Genomic DNA, 22,307 nt, shown 5'->3' on the forward strand with positions numbered 1-22,307 from the left:
CCGCTCGAGAAGAGAAAAGAAGAGAATGAATACGGAGATTAATAAATGATTTAATATATTATGAGACTTAAATTAAAAATTTAATGATGTAAGTTTATTGTTTAAATAAAATAAAGCAAAATCTAGCCCGGCGAAGCGGGCTGGGTACGCTAGTGTGTTATAATAAACGGGGATAAACTTTTCCTATTCCATGTTCCCGTTTTTCTTTTTTTTTTCGTATTGTGTGTAACCCTTCAGCAGGTGGACATAATTTAATATACAATCGGGGGATATAATTATTCTTCTTCTTCGCGCTAATCACCCTGGTAAACAGGTTAACGCTCGCGACCCTTACCCCCTCTTGACCAATGCCACCCGCAGATGACCACAACACAGGCCCAAATGGAACTAACTCATTGCTTCTTGGCATATGATGTCTGACATAGGATAAGCATTCCTCGTATCAGCACTAGTTAGGTTTACAGTATAATAAAAATACTAAAAACCTATAACAACACCTAAACACGAAACTACACTTTTTGACTACCAACGCCGTCATAAATTCGCACTTTACGGATAATAAAGGTTGTTTAGGAATACTGAAGATACCTACTGTTATATATGATACTACTAACTTAATCAAACTAAACTTAGTGACTCACTATTCAATAGACGGTGTCATAACGATCCCCACTTAATTGTAAGATAGACAGTAGGTCTGTGCACGGCGACAGTTTCTGTAATGGGCTAACAATATCGTACGCAATTAGTTTACAACTGTATGAAAAGTGAAGTCATACTGCTAAACATACAAAGCCTGTAGTCAATATGTCTCTAGCAGTAGGTCAGATATTGACGTCACAGTAATTAACACATCCCGGCCTCGAATGAAGCTCGCGACGCACCGCTAACAGTACGTGTGGACTATATGTAGGCATGTGGGTCATATGTATTTGTATTGCAGATGATATAGTTCACTTAACACCCAAGACCAATGATATATATGAGGGGTAACGTAGGCACATAGATGGCACTTTTGAGGCGTACATTACATGAAAAATGGGGGGACTACCCGTGCACCCACTGGCTACTCCCACCACTGGTTGCAAGGGGAATTCATATTTACCCGTATACCCACTACTTTAGGTTAAGAATTATATGTAAAAATATAAAGATGAATAAATACGAAATAGTTTAATTTACATAGCAATTTAGTTTGCACAGTAGTGAGATGATGGCGATAACCATACTCGTAAACATAAAACTAAAGCTACGAGTGTTCCAAACGCGCCCGGTTCTATGGAGCCCACAAAAAACTTAGCCGAGTGTTCTTTTTATGTTGGAGCTGCTTGTTTATCTCTAAAAAGTAATGAAATCTAGACAAAGTCGTGCCAAGTCTTAGTTCTAAGTTCCTATGCGATTTCTTTATTATTATAGTTAATGTTGTGTAAGTTTACGTTTAATACAAGCTTTGAACTTTTCAAAAGGCATCTCCAAGATAACAACCCGTAGTAATTTATTGGAAAATGTTTATGTTGGTTGAAGGGAAATTTGGGGATCCACGATATGTGCTGGGGAAGAAAATAGAAGATCTAATATAAGCAGGTCGCGACTTATTGCGAATATATTGTAAAAAAAATTGCCGTGCAGCCTAGACGGTAAAAGCGGACCGTATGGCAACGGCAAACGGCATGACGCTATCATATGCCGTCATGCCACCGCTCTCGACTCCCTCGTAAGTTAATTAATTTAACACAGACATTGTCTAGTTAGTGTTGTGTAGAGTGGTGTAGATGTAGTGTTAGTTAGTCATAAAAAAGCGATGTCGCAATTTCTTTATTATTACAGATGGCCAATGTTATAACTGAAAAATAGTTTTATGACAGTGGAGATACTAGACAATTCCGTAATACATTAATTAAACCTATACCGTAAGGCCAGTGTTAACAATTTAGGTAAAAAATCACATTAAAACTTGATTTCTTTTTACTTTTCTCTATGCATGTTTACTACTTAACTACATAATATAAAACTTCTTCTTGGATCACTCTATCTATTTCTGAAATCTTCATTAAAATCCGTTGCCTAGTTTAAAAGATCGAAGCGTACAAACAGCGGGAGCGACTTTGTTCGTTTTTTGTCTTCTAATGCATTGAGCATTATGACGTACCAACTACGATGAAAAACTATAAGCAAAATTACACCTATAATACAAATGCGTATGACCCGCTTGTCCACATACACAATATACGTATTACGTGTTTTTCCATAAATTCTTAATTCCTGTTTCCTATGAGAAAGCAAAATGTTTGCCCTTAAATCAGATATTTAAAGGCTGAGGGTGATAATGATTCTGTGAATTTTTTAATATTTGCTACCGCCGGCTAAGCTCAAAATCCCGCTCTCGTACGAGAGGCGGATGATCCCGACTTAAATCGACCTTCCCTCAGCCCATAAAAAGTATATTTTATACAATATAAAGTAGATATAAATATAACGAAACGTGCTAGGGTTGCCACCCTATTCTCTATAACTATTTTTAATAAAATGATAATACATAAGAGGTACCATACCATAGTATAAAAACATGAGACTCAGAGAAGTTCAACTTTGTTTTTTTTTGCTTTTGTGTTTAAAAACGCCAATCTCTTGAACTGTGTGTCAGTCGGATTTGAATAATCATTTTTGCATTCGCTGCCCCAATTCTTGATGAAGGTTATCGACTATATAACACCAATTTTTCTCCTACTATTCATATTTACTCATACATTCTATATACATTCTTCGGACTTATCGTCCGGAGGCGGATAAACTATGATAAACTATGGTTTAATGGAAGAAGTTGACTTTTTAGATAGAAGCTGTACGCAGGAGTGGTTGTGGGGGGGTGTGCGTATGTTAGTGTGTGGCCTAACCTGATGCCATAGTAAACTGTGATACGATTTTAGCTTAAATGTTAACACAGCTGATGTTATATTTGTCACTAAGTATTTTATGACAACTTCTGTAACATTTAATATAAATAATTGACTGCTCAAGAAGAGGAGGTCCCCTCCGACAACGGTTGAGAAGGGTTTAAGGTCGTAGTCAACCACAACTGCCCAGTGCGGACTCCACACACCTTTGAGAACCTTATGAAGAACTCTCAGGCGTGCAGGTTTACTCACGCTGTTTTCCTTCACCGTTGAAGCAAGCGATATTTTAATTTCTTAAAACGCACAAAACCAAGCAAATTTAGAGGTGCTTCGAGCTCCTATCCACTGGGCTATCACCGGGTCAATATGATGACGATGACTTATTAGTTATTAGGTATTAGGTATTCCTGTAGGTATATCGATGAGACAAAAAGTTGTGGAATATAAGTTTTTTCATTACTCTGATCACTGTAATAACTGATACCGGCTTAGTAGGTACCCCCTTTCGAATCAGCCTTGTATAGATATAGATTGCTCTTGGTGAAGTTCGGTGTTAGTAAACATGTTTTACGAGTACGATCTGAAGCCAGCTAGCATGTTTACAAGATAGCGCGGAACACATAAACTGATTTGTGGTTAGTTATTTGTGGAATAATGGAATATTTTTGTGAAGGTCGTTCATACAATAACTTGCCTGCCTATTCATCATTATTTCAACCCATTACCGGTCCACTACAGGGCACGGGTCTCCTCCCACAATGAAAAGGGTTTAGGCCGTAGTCCACCACGCTGGGCCAGTGCGGTTAAGTTGACTATGCACACCTTTGAGAACATTATGGAGAACTCTCAGGCATGCAGGTTTCCTCACGATGTTATCCTTCAACGTTGAAGCAAACGCTATTTTAATTGCTTAAAACGCACATAACTTAGAAAAGTGAAAAGTGCGTGCTGGGATTTTAACTCGCCACCCCAAGTGATTAGTAATTTGCCAGTTGCCGCCTCATTGGTCATTTACTTAGCAATTTCCTCTACGGATGACAATGTCCTGGGCACGAAGATTGACAAGTATTGGGTTTTTCTGTCAAGAAATGCTCAGTACCTACCAGCCCGGAGTAACACAGTTGATACTAGCCATCCTCCTCCCTGGGAGAGCGCGTTAAGCCTGTTCTCTCATCGTTATTATCACTAACACGTGGTAGTAAATCGCCACTCCATAATACTCATAACACAGCATCGGTGTGGTTCTAAGCTCTTAATCAGTCTTTTCGATTATCAAGGAGGCCTGAGCCCACCAGTGGGCCATTAACTTATTAAGATCGCCTATAATAAATTGATTTAGATTCCGTATTAGTATGCTCGATTTACATTGGTCGAGGACAGAAAAGTAAGTAGAGAGTAATGGGATAGTAGCAACACCTTCGGGGCTAAAAAGGACGCTGCGAGATTATTTTGGCAACCCAATATCTCGTCCTATAACATAGATACAGGAAGAGAAAATGCCCTACTGGACAGTATCTGTACACTACAGCGGGTCAAGTTTCTCTTTCTTGCCCTTATACCAAGTTATGAGGGGCCAACACAATATGTCTTCTTCAAAATAGAAGCTAGACTTGTTATATTGACCGCTTGGCGCAGTGGGCAGCGACCCAGCTTTCTGCTTCCAAGGTCGTGGGTTCGATTCCCACAACTGTAAAATGGTTGTGTGATGAACATGAACGTTTTTCAGTGTCTGGGTGTTTTTCTGTGTATTATAAGTATTTATGTGTATTGTATTCATAAAAATATTCATCAATCATCTTAGTATCCATAACACAAGCAACGCTTACTTTGGGGCTAGATGGCGATGTGTGTATTGTTGTAGTATATTTATATATTTATTATTATTTATTATATATTTCCACTACGGCCTGCTGCCTGTCTGGCGTCAACTCTCTTTGAGCACGATTTGTTGATGGAATAACCGCAAACTTTCTGTTTAAAGGGTTTTAAACCCAAAGTCAGTCAGTCTCCTTTCGAATCATCCGCATTCCGCATGAAACAATTCCGGGCCTTTCTTGAGAAGTTCCTCTTCACATCATACTCATCGTAGAATGTCTCTCTTATCGTAATATATATACATGCGAAAGTGTTATAGTCGGTTTGTCCTTAAATCACGCAACAACCAGATCAAGGTTTGACGTCGTTTCATGCATAAATATAGTTTTTAAAAGTGAAATTTATTTTAATATTATACAGGACCAATAGTTTTTTTGTGTTGCCAAAGATTATACCTTAAATATAAACACAGGTTGATATTTGCAATGATATGGTTGTCACTGCGTATCTTTTATTACAACTTTGTTCAATTATTTCTCTAAAAGTGCCTATAGATCTGAGGAAAAAGTTGTGAGACAAATGTTATTCATCATCATGAATATCTATCAGCATTCTAACCCCCATTTTAGACCAACCTAACATTTAATAAAAAAGAGTATTCTCAACAAATTTTTTCCTGTATGACAGATTGCAAGTACAATGCGAATGGACCGTGGGAACAATCTATTGCAAAGCGATTAGATAACGCTGTTGCGCTGGTTCGCGGAAACTATGCAGTGTTCACTTGTTAACCTATAGTTGTATAGTTTACTTGCGCTTGCGCATCAATTTTTATATTATAAATGCAATAGTGAGTCTGTTTAATACCTATGTTCGGCTCAAGGACTGAATTAATCTTTAAGAATTTTAGCACAAGGACTGCTTGCGTCCTAAAAAAGGACATAAAATACTTTATATCCTAAATTTTGGGGTATTTGAATTCCAGATTATACAAAATTTTCAACTAAGATACATTTTTCTGTAATAAATTTACAGACAAAGGCAGTTTTCCTAACACTGAAGGTGGGATTGGCTATAATATGGTACACAACTGTAGCAAACTTACCGAGCTGTATGGAGCCCATAATCTGCGAGGACTGGATCTTCTTGTAGGTGATCTCGCCGCCCTCGCCGACCCGCCGGTGGCCGATCTTCCGGTCCGACTTGTGGACCTTGCTGATCGCCCCCGACGGGCCAACCGCCGGCTGGGGGGAAATAAATAAAAGCAATATTAGTTACTGGTAAATCTAGAAGTGGCTGGTTACTACCCTAGCGACAAAGACGTACTGCCAAGCGATTCAGCGTGCCATTATGACGCTGCATCGAAACAATTTTGTTTAGTTTGCTAAGTTATCGTTGAAGGATCAAGCAAATGGCCTGCTGGTAAGTGGAAACTTTCGCTTATACACAGTGGCGTGCATAGCGGGTATACACAGGGTATGCCGACGATATAAAATGAAGAAAATCTCCAGTACGAGTTATAAAAAGCGTATCCTTAAGCATTTATAACTCTTACTGTAGATTTTCTTCATTTTATATCAACTGCATACCCTCTATGCACGCCACCTGTGTGCATCAATCTGAGGCAACCACGCCCTTCATTCCGAAATTCAGCAATCCTGCTTGGCGGCATATAAAAGCATGGTGGACGTCGCAAGCCTGTCGTGAGACACTTATTAACCCTGCCGCTCTGATGAATGAATAAATAAATGAATGAGTAAACTTTTATTGTAAACCAAAGACAAAAGCATGAAGTAAACAAGTTACAGAGATTTAAACATACTAGAGCAAGAGGATACAAGGAAGAAAGCAAGGATTGGTTTGATGCATGTAGCGGTCTCCACATTACAGAACTAGACAGCGCCACAAAAATCCTGCATCACGCTAGCGAAGCGTTCACAAAGAATGCGTATATATACAACTTCCAAAGATGAATGTTAGGACCTCGGTCCCCGAGCACGATCACCCGCTCGGAGGAAGATCTTCCTATTGTTACGATCGAGCGTATCCCCATAGCTCCCGTACAATGCACAAACGTAGCAACCTTTCGGAGAAATACATAATAAAACTACATAGAAAGGAAACAAATATCACCCTGAGTAAAGGTTAAAAAATTATCTTCTCCCACAGCTTTATCAACTCTCAGAGCACTGACGCACAAGCAAATACTTTCCTTATAATATGTGTACCTAATAATAAACGGGGCTAAACTTCTTCTATTCCATGTTACCGTGCTAGAGCAGGTGAACACGTTAATTAAATCCCTAGTCAGGGGATATAATCGAGCGAAATAATTTTTGTCTAATGCTTGTGCTAGCACTGCACTGCTAAGTTTCTTCCAGCACAGAGACTGATTCTGTTCGGTTTTAAGCAAGCTGGGAGACGTAGACAGTGTTGTCATGACAAACCCCAACCAGTCAACGTGACCTCAGGGATCAGGCACACTTGAGCCGCCATCAGTTAAAGGCGACCTTCATTAGTGGAATGAATACCTGAAGTAGCATATCGTAGTATGTTTTTGTCACGTTTTACAACTTCATCTGTTTTATCCGAATGCCACCAACATTTCTGCGTCGAATAGAGCGATTCGATTTGACCGACACGACGTGACTAGAATCAAGTGTCACAGTCGCGCATTGTATTAAATGTCAAAGAGTAGTTTTTTTTGTGACAGAGCTCGACCGGGTGAGTATTCGTACTACCGTCATGCTTATTCCTGTCTTAACACCTACGCCATATGAATCAGTATGGACACAGAGTGGCACGTGTTCCTTGCATATCCTCCTGCAAAGTGTTGTTCGCCATCTGATTGGTCCGTCACTTATACAACGTGTTACAGAATTACGAAATAATATTGAAGGATGCCTAAGTATATTTCATAAGGAACCTAACCTGTAAAGATATTAAATAAATGAAAAAGATATTTATTTTTCAAAGAATTCAAACCATTCTGAGTGTTTACTTATGACAACCCTATTGGAAATAAAAGACCGACACGCGCGTAGTGCCCACGCACCGCTACGCAACGCGTGCTTATTAAAGTGACAGGCGTTAAATGTTTTTAATTTTGCATGTGATGTTATCATTGTGATGAAATCAGATACAGCCCGTATCTGATTACTTTTAGTTAAAACTATGGCAGTGGTTTACTCAAAAATTTTAGGTTTTCGGTTTCACATATAAGTCTCAGAGACAGTACATAATGTACCTCTAAAGCCTGTGAAATATTTTTCGGTTTTCATTTACACATTATATAATTTAGCAATGAAGACTGAACAAACGGGCCACCAAACCATAACTGACATTAATCATTTAGAAATTTCGAAGTCGTCTCATAAAATGTTGACCTCAATAAGTGGCATTAATAGCTGAAATAACATATTGATGTTGTATAAGATTTTTCAGCGTTTCATTAAAGAGTATGTATGAGTAATTTATTATTTTTAAATTTTTAATAGAAAAGCAGAACTATTGAAATGCCATCAACAGTTTCTGGGTCGAGTAGTTGAGATGATTCGATTCGTCGAGTGCAACACGACCGTGACACGCCTATTGTCATTAGCGCACAAAGTACCAACTGACAGATACACATCATCAATAGCTTATGACAATGCACTACTAGAGTCCCACAATGGGAGGGTTCGCCAATAGATACAACGCTGGGTAGACGGGTTAGTGATCGAAGTACTGCGATCACCAAACCGTAGCAGTAGTACAGTGGACGCTGCAGCGCCTCTCAGTTACATACCCTTAACTAGCAACGGCAAAACGGTAAGCGCTGTGAATTTAAGTAGGAGGTCCCGGGTGTAATTTCCGGGCCATTAGGAAATTAATAATTCCAGATTTTTCTCTGATCTGGTCTGGTCTGGGCTTTGGCCTTGGCTAGTTACCACCCTACCGACAAAGACGTGCCGCTAAGCGATTTAGTGTTCCGGTGCGATTTCGCGTAGAAACCGATTGGTGGTTTGACTACCATTCTCCCTAACTGGTTAGCCCGCTACAATCTTAGACTGCATCATCATTTACCACCAGGTGACATTGCAGTCAAGGGCTAACTTTTAGTGGAATAAAAAAAATCGCCTTTTACGAAACACGCGGGAAGAGGAAGGGTGGTGACAACTGTAAAGTTTTTAATTTAAGGCAGTCACATTGAAATGCCATCAACAGTTTCTGGGTCGAGTAGTTGAGATGAGTGATTCGATTCGTCGAGTGCAGCACGACCGTGACACGCATCTATTGTCACTAGCGCACAATGTACCAAACGACAAATACACAATGGCGATTGAATTGCTACCAACAAAGGTCAACGGACTATAACCATGCTCAACTCTTAATAATTTAGCAATGTCCTCCTGACATGATGGCGACCTCCCTGAAGGGTGTGCGCTTTTATCTTTTTGCAAGCGGTACCAGGTTCAATTTAACAAAAAACTACTAAAATTAACGTTATTTCCATCGGCGTCGTCATTATCAACCCATTGCCGGCCCAAGAATGGTTTAGGCCGTAGTCCACCAAGCTGGCCAAGTGCGGATTGGTAGACCTCACACGCCTTTAAGAACGTGAATAAGACTTCAGGCCTCAGGAAGGCAGGTTTTCTCCAAATGTTTTCCTGCACCGTTAAAGTATGTGATATTTAATTGCTTAAATAAAATTTTAAACGTTATTTTATTGAGGCCTTTATCTAAGGTGGTGTGCATATGGTTTTTGCCTAGATGAAGATGGCATAAATTTGAAAATACTTCCTGTATACATATAAGAGTTACAAGAAAAATTTGGGGTAGGCAGGGCTATTGCGCATTTATAAAGTGCACACCGCTGCCTTTCTACATAGCACAATCATTTTCAGGAAGGTGCAGTTGTTTATGAGCGGTAACAAAAGGAAGAAAACTTTCGAGCATTCTGTTCGCGAGCGTGCCACGCATGCACGCACGCATTCGCGAACCAAACGTTCGGTTTCCGAGCACACCTCCAGAAAACTGTTATGTTTGCGAAGAAACCAATATGCTTGTTTTTGCTTGAAAAACGCTCGTGCACGCATCGCATGTTTACTAAACGATTGCTACTAGTGAGTAGGTAGGTACCGTCCTTAAAACTACTGATGCGATTTTATTCACTCTTTCACAATTAGAATTATTGCTATTTTAAATTAGCTGTCTTATTTAGAAATCATTTCTAAAACTATATTTTATTTCAGTAATAATAACAATGCAGCCCAAAGTGATGGTATTCATAAAGCAAGCGAGAAGAAAAAACGCTACCGAGCTGATTTATCGGCGTGGGCTGACTAAAATGGTCCATCATACATAAATATTATGTACTACAAAAGTATATCACACAAGGTATATATATCGTATCGACTCGGCAGTATCGGCTTTGCATATCTATACTTCTATACAATACAATATCATACAGAGGAAAGATTTGTTTCTTTATTTGTAATCGATAAACTTCGAAAAAACTGAACCGAATTTTAGAATCCTTTAACCATTAGAGAGTTGTTTTATAGCATTGCAACAATGCTGAAAAAGCTTGGTTGTAGTACTTCCCCAGACGTGCTGTCACAAAAACCTCTGCTACTACTAATCGGTGCGTATTAAGTCACGACCTTTAGTTAACTCGGGTGAAACAGCAGGGAACAGCGAGTCTTGTATTATTGCCTGTAACGCATCGCATAAAAACGTAGACGTCTATATACAGTATCGGTACACCCACATCCCATTGTTGGCTTCACCGGAATACCATCGTAACGGAATACGTTGAATCAATTAACGCCCTATCATATTATGAACTCCATATAAAGTTAAGAACAACGTTAGGAAGATTGTGAAGTTCTGCACAAGACTACTGCTTTGGTCTAGTGGTCGTAATTATCCCTCGTGATCCTTAGTTAAACATGCTAACTTTCACTACGAATCATTTGGTCCTAAGTTCATTGCCGGGTCGGGCCATTAATTGTTAGGTAGGGTTTCTTCTGTTAAAGAATTTTCAGTACTATCATGGAGCTAGAATATTGGCTGTTTCAACCCGTGTTCCTCGTAAAGCACTTTAAGCCCCGGTTAATAAAACCAATTGTTAAAGCCCACCAACCCACGTTGGAGCAGCCTGATGGGTATATGCTCTAAAATCCCATGAGAGAGGAGGCCCGTGCCCAACAGTGCGACAGTAATAAGCTGTGTATGATGATGATGATGATGAAAATGATTAAGCTCTACAAGCACATTTCATCCACCTTACCTACTCTAAAATCTCACACTGCCAGAATACCGAAGTCTTCGTTATAATCGCTAGGGGCCTCATAATAAAGCACGGCTGAGAAATTCCGTCAGCGGACAATGGAGAGAAACATGCTCGAAGTACTATAAGGTACTGTTAATGTGTTTCAAGGTATGAGATACTAGGATATCCGAGCGACATAAGACCGTGACGTGTATAACTCCCAAGACCTTAGATATTTTTTGTACACGATTACTCAAGAATGGAGTGCCATCATTCCAGGGTTCATATTTTTTTTGTATTAATTATTGACGGAACGACCAGGTGTCCCACCTGACTGCGAGTTGACAAAAATCGCCTATAACCACAGCAACACTTCGCAGGGTATGCAGGGAAAATGTCCTACAAAGTGCCAAACTGTCTCTATGAACCTGAGGATTATATTTGCCTGTAATTACACTGGTTAAATGAGGGGTTTTCTGCTATCCGCTGAGGAGTTCTGTCCTCTATCTCAAACACATTTACCAGATATACACAAAGTTTGGGCAAAATTAAATACATATTATAACCTCAATAGTACAAAAATAATTATTTAAATCGGTTATAATTTGTCGGAGTTATGGTGTAAAATCGTCAAACACTTTCATCCCCTCTCCCAAAGGAACCGAGCTTAATGTCGGGATAAAAAGTATCCTATAGTACTTCTAACACTTCCAAGAATATGTGTACAAAGTTTCATGAGGATCGGTTAAGTATCCCTACTAATATTATAAGTGTCAACTTACGTTGACATTTATAATATTAGTAGGGATAGGGATTCAACACGACTGCCCTAACAAGGGGTGTAACATTTCCATGGTTCATGTGTATGGGGAGTAGAGATATGTGAGTTTCTTTATCTTACCATAACTTCTAAATGACAGATTTCAATGTATCAAGTGTTACAGTCGTTTTAAGTGGGTAAATAATTAAACTTTTGATAACTATAAATTCATATTGGCCGGATATGTTATTAAATTGATTGGGATTTTTACAAATACGCTCATAATAATTATTTATTTAATAAATAAATAGTTTTCTTATAAATTATATTTGATTAACAATGTTCTTGAAATTGACATTGGTGGGTATTTTGATATAAATGAGACTGCATTATCGATACACTTTAGTCCTACATGGACTCGAACGATGTAAAGATACCTCACGTCTTAGTCGTTATCAAAGTATTGTTGGACTGTTTACATCATCCCGAATCGACTTACCATAAGTTATAATATTGTGAAAAAAAAAATTGTGTGTGTATTCATATTTTACGTACTTACTTGTTTAAATATACACAACTGGCACAACTGGCTGTTACGGCCATTTCACCTGGGTTTTATTTTGTTTCCGCTAAATGGATCGCATACTACCACAGCCGACAGTTATCGCTAAGAACTTTATTGTGTTGCAGTTTAGCTTTTAGGGTTTATGTTTCCCTGGTACAGCGAACTCTACTTTAATAAACACTACAATTAGCCTTAGCTATCGTCACTTATCAAATAACAACGTAGATTCTTCGATAGATAGATGTTATTATTTGTTTTCAATCCATTTGGAAGGAAGACTAAATTGTGACATCGGTGTTTATGCAAATTCCTCACCTACAACTCACAGACTGTCCCACTCGTGTGAATTTATTTGTGACTGGTTCATTCCTTATGTGTTGCAGGGCATTAACAGTTAATCCACCGCCACTTGGCAAAGTCCGTATAACAATGAGTATAGAGTATAATTTATAACACCGTATAACTATACCGATCAATTAACACTAAATAACTATTGGCTCGACGCCCAAGATTTATGGTGTTTCCTCGACTGAATCAACAGGAGTGGACGATTCATTCATGCATTTTCCTCGTTGCAACCAAATTAACCGAAATAAACAAGTGACGTGATCGAGTATAGAAAATTAATACTAGTAGGAGTTAGTACCTAGGTATTTGCAGTTTTCGTAATTCGATGTCGAGAGAGTAGCTCTTTTCGAAGAGAGGTGTTATGTTGGAGAGCCGTTAAGTAATGCGTGCGAACCCGTTGACTTTGGTTGTGCTAATTTTACGAAACTTAAAAATATTTACTCTGGGAACTTGGTTAGGTGACAATCAACTAAATCTCTAAGTTGATGAACACCTTGCTATAATGCGCAAAATCAAGGAAAATCGAAACAATTCATAATTTCTTCAAGCTACTCAAGCAAGTACTCTCTACGCACTACAGCACCTGCGCACGTTTGGCGCCGACACCGGAGCATCGTCAGGCGAGTTGAATTTACAATGAAAAATTAATTAGACTTATTACCTAGCAATTTTCATTGCTTAGCTTTAGGCTCACATTTCAATCAGTACTTTAATTTTAGTCCAGTCGGTGTCCACACCAGACTATAAAAACTACACTTCTATACTTTTTTTACTGGCACTTAATTGCGAATAGTATAACTTTAGTTTTTTTTTTTTAAATAAAAATAAAATAAAATAAAATTCATTTATTTCGACCGACTTGGATCATAAATGGTTAGTAAAATACAAAGTTAAAATTAAGTTAAGTTGTTAGTAAACTTAGCCTAAGGAAATAGTTTATATAAAACCCTTCGAGCATGCCCGATTGGAAAGCACGTGTACCATGCAGCAATGGCACAGGTACTGACAATCAGTCCTGCCAACAAGTACCCTCAGAAGGCCGTTGGAACTAGCCATAACCCTGCGGCACCAAGGATGTACACCGATTTCGCATGATCGTGTAGAAACAATCTATATGCGCTTCGGCAAACATCCCTGACGCGCTGCAAGACCGAGGCAATCCCATCAGCATCCTGAACGCATTATTCAATATAATGGCTTTAAATTTAGAAGTATAAACAGATTTCATAAGGAAATAAAATAATGCGGAACTTCTCGTCTGGCCGGCAGCCAGTTCGACTCCCGGAATGGGCAATACCAGCCAGTGAGTCATCTATTTGCATAGGTCAATGATCCCGCAGACGCCGAGTTTGCGGTTTCTTAAAGCTAAGGAAATAGTTATTGTTTTGAACTTGACTTGCTTAAAATCTTTCTCATAATTTAATAGTGGATGCCCGCGATTTTGTCCGCCTACAATTTGTAATACTTACCTAAAATTTTTAAGATACCAACTTGTACCTCGATTTATTATATTTACCAGTTGTATGTAAGCGGCACTGTGCTATCCCAGTGGAAAGAACTTCGGCTTCACATTCGTGGAGACGAGTTCTAATCCCAGCATGCACCTCTGACTTTTCTAAGTAACGTGCGTTTTTAAGAGTAATTAAAATATCATATGCTTCAACTGTGAAGGAAAATTTCGTGACGAAACCCGCATATGCCTGGGAGTTCTACATAATGTTCTCAAAGGTGTGTGAATTACACACCTTTGAGCCTGGGCCTGCCTGGGAGGAGACCCATGCCATTTTGTGGTAAGGTATTGAGGTGATATGATGATAACGATGAAGATAGTTGAAGTTTGTATATTTGATCTCAGAAAGTACTAGTGTGATTCATGAGATCAACGTGATCAAATATGCAAACTTCTACTTTATTATATTCACTAGTTGAATTCAAAATTCAAAATTCAAAATTCATTTATTTCAAGTAGGCCTAATACAAGCACTTTTGAAACGTCAAGTCTGTCCGTGTGTAGTGACTCTACCACCGGTTCGGAAGGCGGATTCTACCGAGAAGAAGCCGGCAAGAAACTCAGCAGTTGCTCTTTTCTAACATCAAAAATTTACATTTTACATTTTAACATTCATTTTTCTATCTTGCGAGAAATGCAAGCGGAGCCGGACGCTTCCAAGCAACCTTGTCATTAAGAAACTCAACAATTGTATAATAACCTCGCTGTAAGAAATGTGTTTTAACACATCCTTTATGCTAAAGCATCCGTTGTGCTAAAAATGTACCCTTTTATACAAATAATCATCATCGTTATCATCATATCAACTCGGTCCCGGCCCACAAGAAAAGCAACCTTTACATCAACTCAGTGACAACGTGGCCCATGGCCGATTATACTAACCGCTAGACGCACAAGGCAAGTTCACATTAACTCACTCGATATAATTACGGAAGACAACATCGAGACCTTGAGTACTAAACAGCAATTACGTAAACCATGGTTAATGATGTGTATAGGTTAATTATGTAACGGATATTGTATTGGTTGCTAGCATTTTGCCGCGACACGGTCCGCGCTGGATTACTGGTTTCCTGTTTCCCGCAGTATAAAGTAGTCTAGAACGCTTCGTGTGAAGTATCTTCCTTCTTATTACCTTAGGTTTCCTATACGTTTAATCTATATATATTAAGATGGTCGATTGGGACAGTAGGCCGCGACCATGCTTTCTGAGACCGAGGTGAGGGGGAAAATGTTTGTGTGTTTTTATGAGTGTTTTTATGAGTGTTTTTATTACCCATTAATTTATTTATTTTATAAAATAAATACAACTAGCTGTTGCCCGCTTTAACTAAGGGTCACAATGTTTGAAAATATTACGTCTATGAAATTATAATATACTCATAGACATAGATTATAATTACCAGTCGATCTCAGAACCTGCTAGAACCTACTGAACCTGCTAGATCGAGTGCTGGATTTAATACGAAGTTATTTTAATGTTTAATTATCTTTTTATCTGCATGACATTGTCTAATGATAAAAAAGTCACTTTTTTAAGAAGGATTCAGTAATAATCTGTCTAAAAGTACAATTGAAAATCACTTATTTAATTATCTTACGACAAAATTGCATTGCGTTTTTATTTATAAGAGATATACAATATATAGTTTCGCGGACTTATATTTAGATAGTGTTTATGTAGGACAGGCCATTTAGACCACGCATTTTGTATTTTTTTCTGGCTTACTTTACAAATACAGGCTGAAATCTTTTTATTATTAAAATAAATGTATTATATAATAAATAAATTAAATTTATTATATATAATAAATTACTATATCTCAGCATTTCAATTCAGTCAGTACTCTTTCTAGGTATTGCTTAATGACACGGTCTTGTGCCGAATAATATAAACTCCTTGCGACCGGTTTGATGAAGTCAGTTCAACTAGTGGGAGGTTATTGGGCTCCATTTACCGGTGCAGGTTCTTTGATTCAGCACCTCAACATCCATCGGTCCTCGTAGCTATGTGCCTCGAACATTGCCATTTGGCTTTACCGCTCGATATAATATCTCTAGTCGTTCTATGGATCTCCTCATTTCTGTCATCGCGCCACAAGCATAGCATGCCTTAACAGTACCGTATAAAGTCAAAGTCAAATATTTATTTATTCTAATAGGCAAAAATATTGGCACTTTTGATGCGAACACTACATGTAAAATCCCTACTAATATTATAAATGTGAATGTAAGTTTGTTTGTTACGCTTTCACGACAAAAACTACTGAACCGATCATCATGAAACTTTGTACACATATTCCTGAAGGTATTAGAAGTAATATAGGATGCTTTTTATCCTGAAATTAAGCTCAGTTCTTATGGGAGAGGGGGCGACATAACGCCGTCAAATGATAAACGATTTAAATAATTACTTACTTACTTTTTTTATATAAGAATACATAACTTAAAAATTTCAGTAGAATTACACCTAAATTGAATGCCACATGTCTTTCGAAAAACAAAAACTAACGCAGACGAAGTCGCGGGCAAAAGCTAGTATAACCTAAAGATAATACAGTAGTTCGACGCCTTTAATCTCGGGATCAATGCAGAAGATATATTTCACATTCAATAAGACTATGTAGATCACTTACTACAGAAGACAGTAAGGCGCCTTCCACACCCCGCAATAACTCTCTTACTCTATCTAGGCGGCATCTGCGGACCTATGTATGACTTTCCTTACTCTGTGCTAACAGTCAATTAATCTATACATAGACAGTAACTAATATAATAATAATAATTCTTTATTTTCAGGCATTATAAGGAATAGATTTGTTTTATAGTACATTTTTGTATTTTTATTACTACGACAATACACACATTGCCATCAAGCCCCAAAGTAAGCGTAGCTTGTGTTATGGGTACTACGATGACTGATGAATATTTTTATGAATAATATACATAAAATACTTATAATATATAGATAAACACCCAGACACTGAAAAACATTCATGTTCATCACACAAACATTTTCCAGTCGTGGGAATCGAGCCCACGGCCTTTGACTCAGAAAGCAGGGTCGCTGCAAACTGCGCCGATGGGCCGTCTAATGACAATAATAACAATAATAATAAATAAAGCTAATGCAGATGTAAAAAAAAAAAAAAAAGAATTATCTTAAAACCTAAAATTATTATTCTCGCACCGGTGCACGCAAGACCAATACTTGACAAACGGATTTTTAAAGTCCTCATTTAAAGTGCAAAGCATATACCATAGTGGGTCAATAGTTACTTACTGTAAAAGCTTTTCAATCAACTTCCATATCAATTCTAGTATAATAAAATTGGTTTTCTAAAGGGCAAACTCACTGACGTAGTAGGCAAACTCTATGATTGGCTCTTTACATAATAACATTTGTTTTCACTAGAAGTTAGCCCGTGACTGTGTGTCAATCGCACCAGCAGGGCTAGCACGGGCGGGAGATAAAAATTATATCCCCCGATTATATCCCCTGACAGTGGATATAATTAACGTGACCACCTGCTTAATCACTAGAACATGGAATAGGAGAAGTTTACCTCCTTTTATTAATGGACATATATTATCTGGATATTATTTCCACTTGTGCGCCAGTGCTCTGAGAGTTGATAAAGCTGTGGGAAAAGATAAATTTATATCCTTTCCCCGGGGATATAATTGTCTCATGCCCATGCTAGTGGACAGTGGCGTGCACTTCATACATGCACAAAAGCAGTGCCTACCCTAAAATTGATATATATAACTCGTATAGGAGGAGGATTTTTGCCATTTGATGCAATCTTCCCGCTATATGCATACCCTGGTAAATAACTAAGTGCACGCCACTGCTGTTGGTAAGTTATGATTCAGGCTAAGATAGTAGCGGGCTATCCTATCCTTTAAGACAGCTATTTTGCACCCATACCCCTAATCAATTTCTTTTTCTCTGAATTGGGACGCTTAATTGCTTAGAGACTTATTTTATCGGCTATAACTAGCCAAGAATATACCAATGAAATTATAAATTGCCGAATTGCTCCCGCCGTGGATCTAGTCCGGGACCTCCCACTTAAAAGACTACGACTTTATTTTTATAAGCAGATGATAACTGAGAAGTAGTTGCCACTTAAGTCTACGGCTTAGCATATCAAGAGATCCTTGGTTGGATTCCCAGGGAGGTCAAAATGGTTAGATATTGGGTTTTTTCTCTGGAGAAATTTTTAGTTTAAGCCAAGTTAGGATGTTGGTGTTGTCCCCGTGCTTGTTAAAACTCACCATCCCACATAAGAATAAATAAATAAATAAATATACTACGACAATGCACTCATCGCCATCTAGCCCCAAAGTAAGCGGTGCTGGTATTATGTGTACTAAGATGACTGTTGAATATTTTTATGAATCATATACATAAATACTTATAATATACAGATAAACACCCAGACACTGAAAAACATTCATGTTCGTCACACAAACATTTTCCAGTCGTGGGAATCGAATCCACGGCCTTGGACTCAGAAAGCAGGTTCGCTGCCCACTGCGCCACTCGGCCGTTCGAACTTAGTGGACTACCTTAATCTGTGCCCAACAGTGATGCAGTTATAAGCCCATGATGAATAAAGATGTTTTTCATGCATGACTATCCGTACTCTGTGCATAATACATATTTATGCATAGAGTAAGGATAGTCATACAAAGGTCCGACGAAGCCGTCTAGACAGAGCAATCACGTGTTAAGTGCGGGGCCACGAAGGACTTACTGGCTTCAGTATCAAAGGCCTCTATACACCGTCGCTTTTTAGACCAGGTAGGCATTAGATAGAAGAAGGCGTTACTTTGCGGAAATCCAAGATAAAATAATGAAAATTATGCTTAATTTGCTATACCTACTCCGCGAAAAGGAGAGGAGACTTTAGAATGAATAATTGTTAACTTAACATTTCCCGAGGATGCTCCGGTTTCGGAGCGAAACGTGCGTAGAGGGTACATTGCCGAAGATCTGTTTGGTGTGGAGTGTGAGGATTGAATAAATTATAAATTACACCATATAGATTCTCCGGCTTTTCGCGGAGTATAGCAAATTAAGCTTAATTTTCATAAGGTCGGCATTTACCACGAGTTCAACGTTGTTTCGTTGTGAAACAACAACACTGTATTTGTTTTTTAATAGTTCAGGTATTGTCTGTGGGACTAGAAAAGTGTACGATGGATTATGGATAGTGAATATATAAAAGAAAAACCCACTGACTCACTCACTGACTAAACTAGATATATCTGGAAGTATAAAGCCTACAAACGTGAATATTTAAAAGTAGGTTCCTTTTAGGACGTGGATGCCAGCTAAGAAACAGTTTAAAGAAATAACCCCCTCTGAAGGGTTAAAATGGATTTGGAAATTTGTATGAAAGTCCTATGTTTTTGAACTAAGATCCATGGAAATAGGTATTTAGGTTATCATCAGCTTTAAATAATAAAAATCTTTATAAATTATTTTGAAAACCTCTCTTTAAGGCTATGCGCTATAGTATACAAGTACTATGCCCGCGTCGGTCTTTTATCTTCAATACGGTTGTCATAAGTCAACACTTAAAATGTTTTGAATTACTTTGTATGGAAAAATAAATATTCTTCTTTTGATTTAATATTTTTACCCCTCAATTTATGCACCCTTCAACAGTATTTCGAATTCGGTTACACGTTGTATATTATATAGACTAAAATATGAAAATATAACGTACATATATGTCGAGGTAATAACAAGCACAGTGTAATAGATAGGTACATAGGAATACATAGCGATCCCTTCCAGGCAACCAAAGGCGTAACAGAAAAAAAACATAGATGTGGTATACCTATTGAACAGTTAAGTGCAAATCGCAATCGCACACGTAGGATTCCGTACTAAGATGCAATATGTAATACTACATTAAAAGTTATAAAATCAAAAAACTCCAAATGTATTGGGAACACCTTTTCTCTTCAATATATTATTTTTATTATTTGTTGTTCTATGCACATTCTGTGAAAACTCTAATATAACCTATTGCGGGCATGTACTAATTTAATTTATATGTTATTTTTTAATTGACATTCCCTGATTATATATTTATTATCCCATACAGTAAAATCAATGACATTTTTATTATATTCAGCCGACATATTTTTATTATTTTGATTTTGTTTAATTTTATGTTTTTTTTGTTATTATTTAAATTAATTTGTTTAAATTAAGATTTGCATGTCATAGATTAAACAAACACTAAACATGTATACCTACAATGCTGTATGCAAAAAAAGAAAAAAAAAAGTCCGCTGACCGACAAACAGACGGAGCGACGGACGGACATCGGAGGTTCAATAATAATAAGGTGCTGTTGTTACCATTCGGATACTGAACCCTAAAAACGGTTAGTTTATGGTTTTATAGAAATGGTTGTGCATCATTTACTGGGTGACCGGATTGTTGGTGATCACGTATCTGTGACTAACTTATGTGCAGCATAACGGACAAATATAGGCTTAAAATGTTCATGTACTTAATAATATATAAGTTTAAAATTTAAAGGAGCCCCGTTTAAGGGCGTTGTAAAAAAACACGTAAACCGCGATTTTGTGGAAGAAGTCACTAATCACCATTAATCAGACATACAAAAAAAACAAATCAAAATCGGTTATCTGTTTGGGCGCTACGATGCCACAAACAGACTCACAGAAACGTCAAACTTATAAGGTCCCATCTTTCTTGCGTCCGGGGTTAAAAGATTACAGATTGACCTGAATAGTAGATCATTTATACAAAAATCTGATTATTTTACTACAAAACCTAAACAAAACCCCCATAGCCTCCCCTAACTTCCTAAGAAATGGGGCTATAGATTAAAAACAATTATTTTTCAAATCTGACTAAATAGTTCCAGAGATTAGTGTGTTGAAACAAGCTTTTCAGCTTTATTAAAAATAACTACCTTCCTTTATGAATAAAATTATATAATCCAGTGATGTGCCAATAAAGCCCTGACTTCTTTTTTTAATTTATTGATACATTTAGATGCACAAAGTGACATTTAATATCTCTTCAAACTTGACAGCCTGTCTGATGGCAAGTTGGAGCTCTTATCCTAGAAATTAAACCTAATGCACCTAATTACTACACACAATTGTTTATTACTGATTAAACATTTTAATCAATATTAAACAAGAAAAACATAAAGTTAACAAATAAATTACTAAATACACACTGTCAGTCTCCAGCAATAACTGAGACAGGAAAAATAATAAATTGTTTACATTTTAAGTTATGCAATGGTAGGTGCGGCTGCTTCCAGTGCCGAGCAGGCCAAGAGGCGTAAATATGAAAACCTGGATAGCATCTTCATTTTTGTGCCTTTTGGAGTAGAGACTTTGGGACCGTGGGGTCCGGAGGCAAGAGCCCTTTTCAAAGAATTATCGAAAAGGGTTATCGAGTCTACCGGTGATCCTAGAGCGGGCAGTTACCTTGGCCAACGAATTAGTTTGGCCATCCAAAGGGGCAATGGTGCCAGCATCTTAGGAACTGTGCCTCGCTGCGGTGGTTTCGAGGACGTTTTAGATTTTATTTAGTTTTTAAATAGTTTATTTTAAGTTATAGTTATGTATTAATAAAAGATATATTTTTTGTAAGTAAAAAAAAAAAAAAAAGTTATGCAATGTATTTGTCCAAATAGATATGCAATTTTGTTTATTTGGATTACATCCTGTTATTTTCATTTAAAAAACAAATATTTCATAATATTTTCATGGGATCAATCCATTTATATAAAAAACTTATAGTCAGATGGATCTAACACTGGATTAAATAAATAACAACAAGAAAGAAATAATGGCACGATTTATCTAAAAAGATACCTAGCATCGATATCTTCCATGACTCACCCACAGCTTTTAGAAAAAAACTCACCGAACATTTATCGGTGAGTTAAATTTTGTGTTAAATTTTTATTATTTTTTGCAAATTAAGTTTATATGACGCTTTGTCAATGCTATGTGCACTTGTCATTGACGTGCATATCAGTCCATGTGTTCGTGTGTGTCCTATGTTTAAAAAACGTGTAATATGCATGTTGTTAGTGCTCTTAAATAAATAAATAAATGGCAAAGGTGGTCTAATTACTTTACGC

The 22,307-nt window shown here is 37.6% G+C and overlaps 1 protein-coding gene across 14 annotated transcripts in view; it reads right to left on the reverse strand.

The window, feature by feature from the left end:
• The window catches only part of LOC120624921 (phosphatidylinositol 4-phosphate 5-kinase type-1 alpha), a 78,508-nt gene that overhangs the window by 53,967 nt on the left and 2,234 nt on the right, over positions 1 to 22,307 (reverse strand). For all 14 annotated transcript variants that reach the window (XM_039891735.1, XM_039891737.1, XM_039891732.1 and 11 more), the window contains exon 3: positions 5,815 to 5,953. In XM_039891735.1, the coding sequence (XP_039747669.1) occupies positions 5,815 to 5,953 (139 nt within the window). The remainder of the gene's footprint in view (positions 1 to 5,814; positions 5,954 to 22,307) is intronic.

This window comes from Pararge aegeria, chromosome 7 (assembly GCF_905163445.1).
Source record: "Pararge aegeria chromosome 7, ilParAegt1.1, whole genome shotgun sequence".
NCBI lineage: Eukaryota > Metazoa > Arthropoda > Insecta > Lepidoptera > Nymphalidae > Pararge > Pararge aegeria.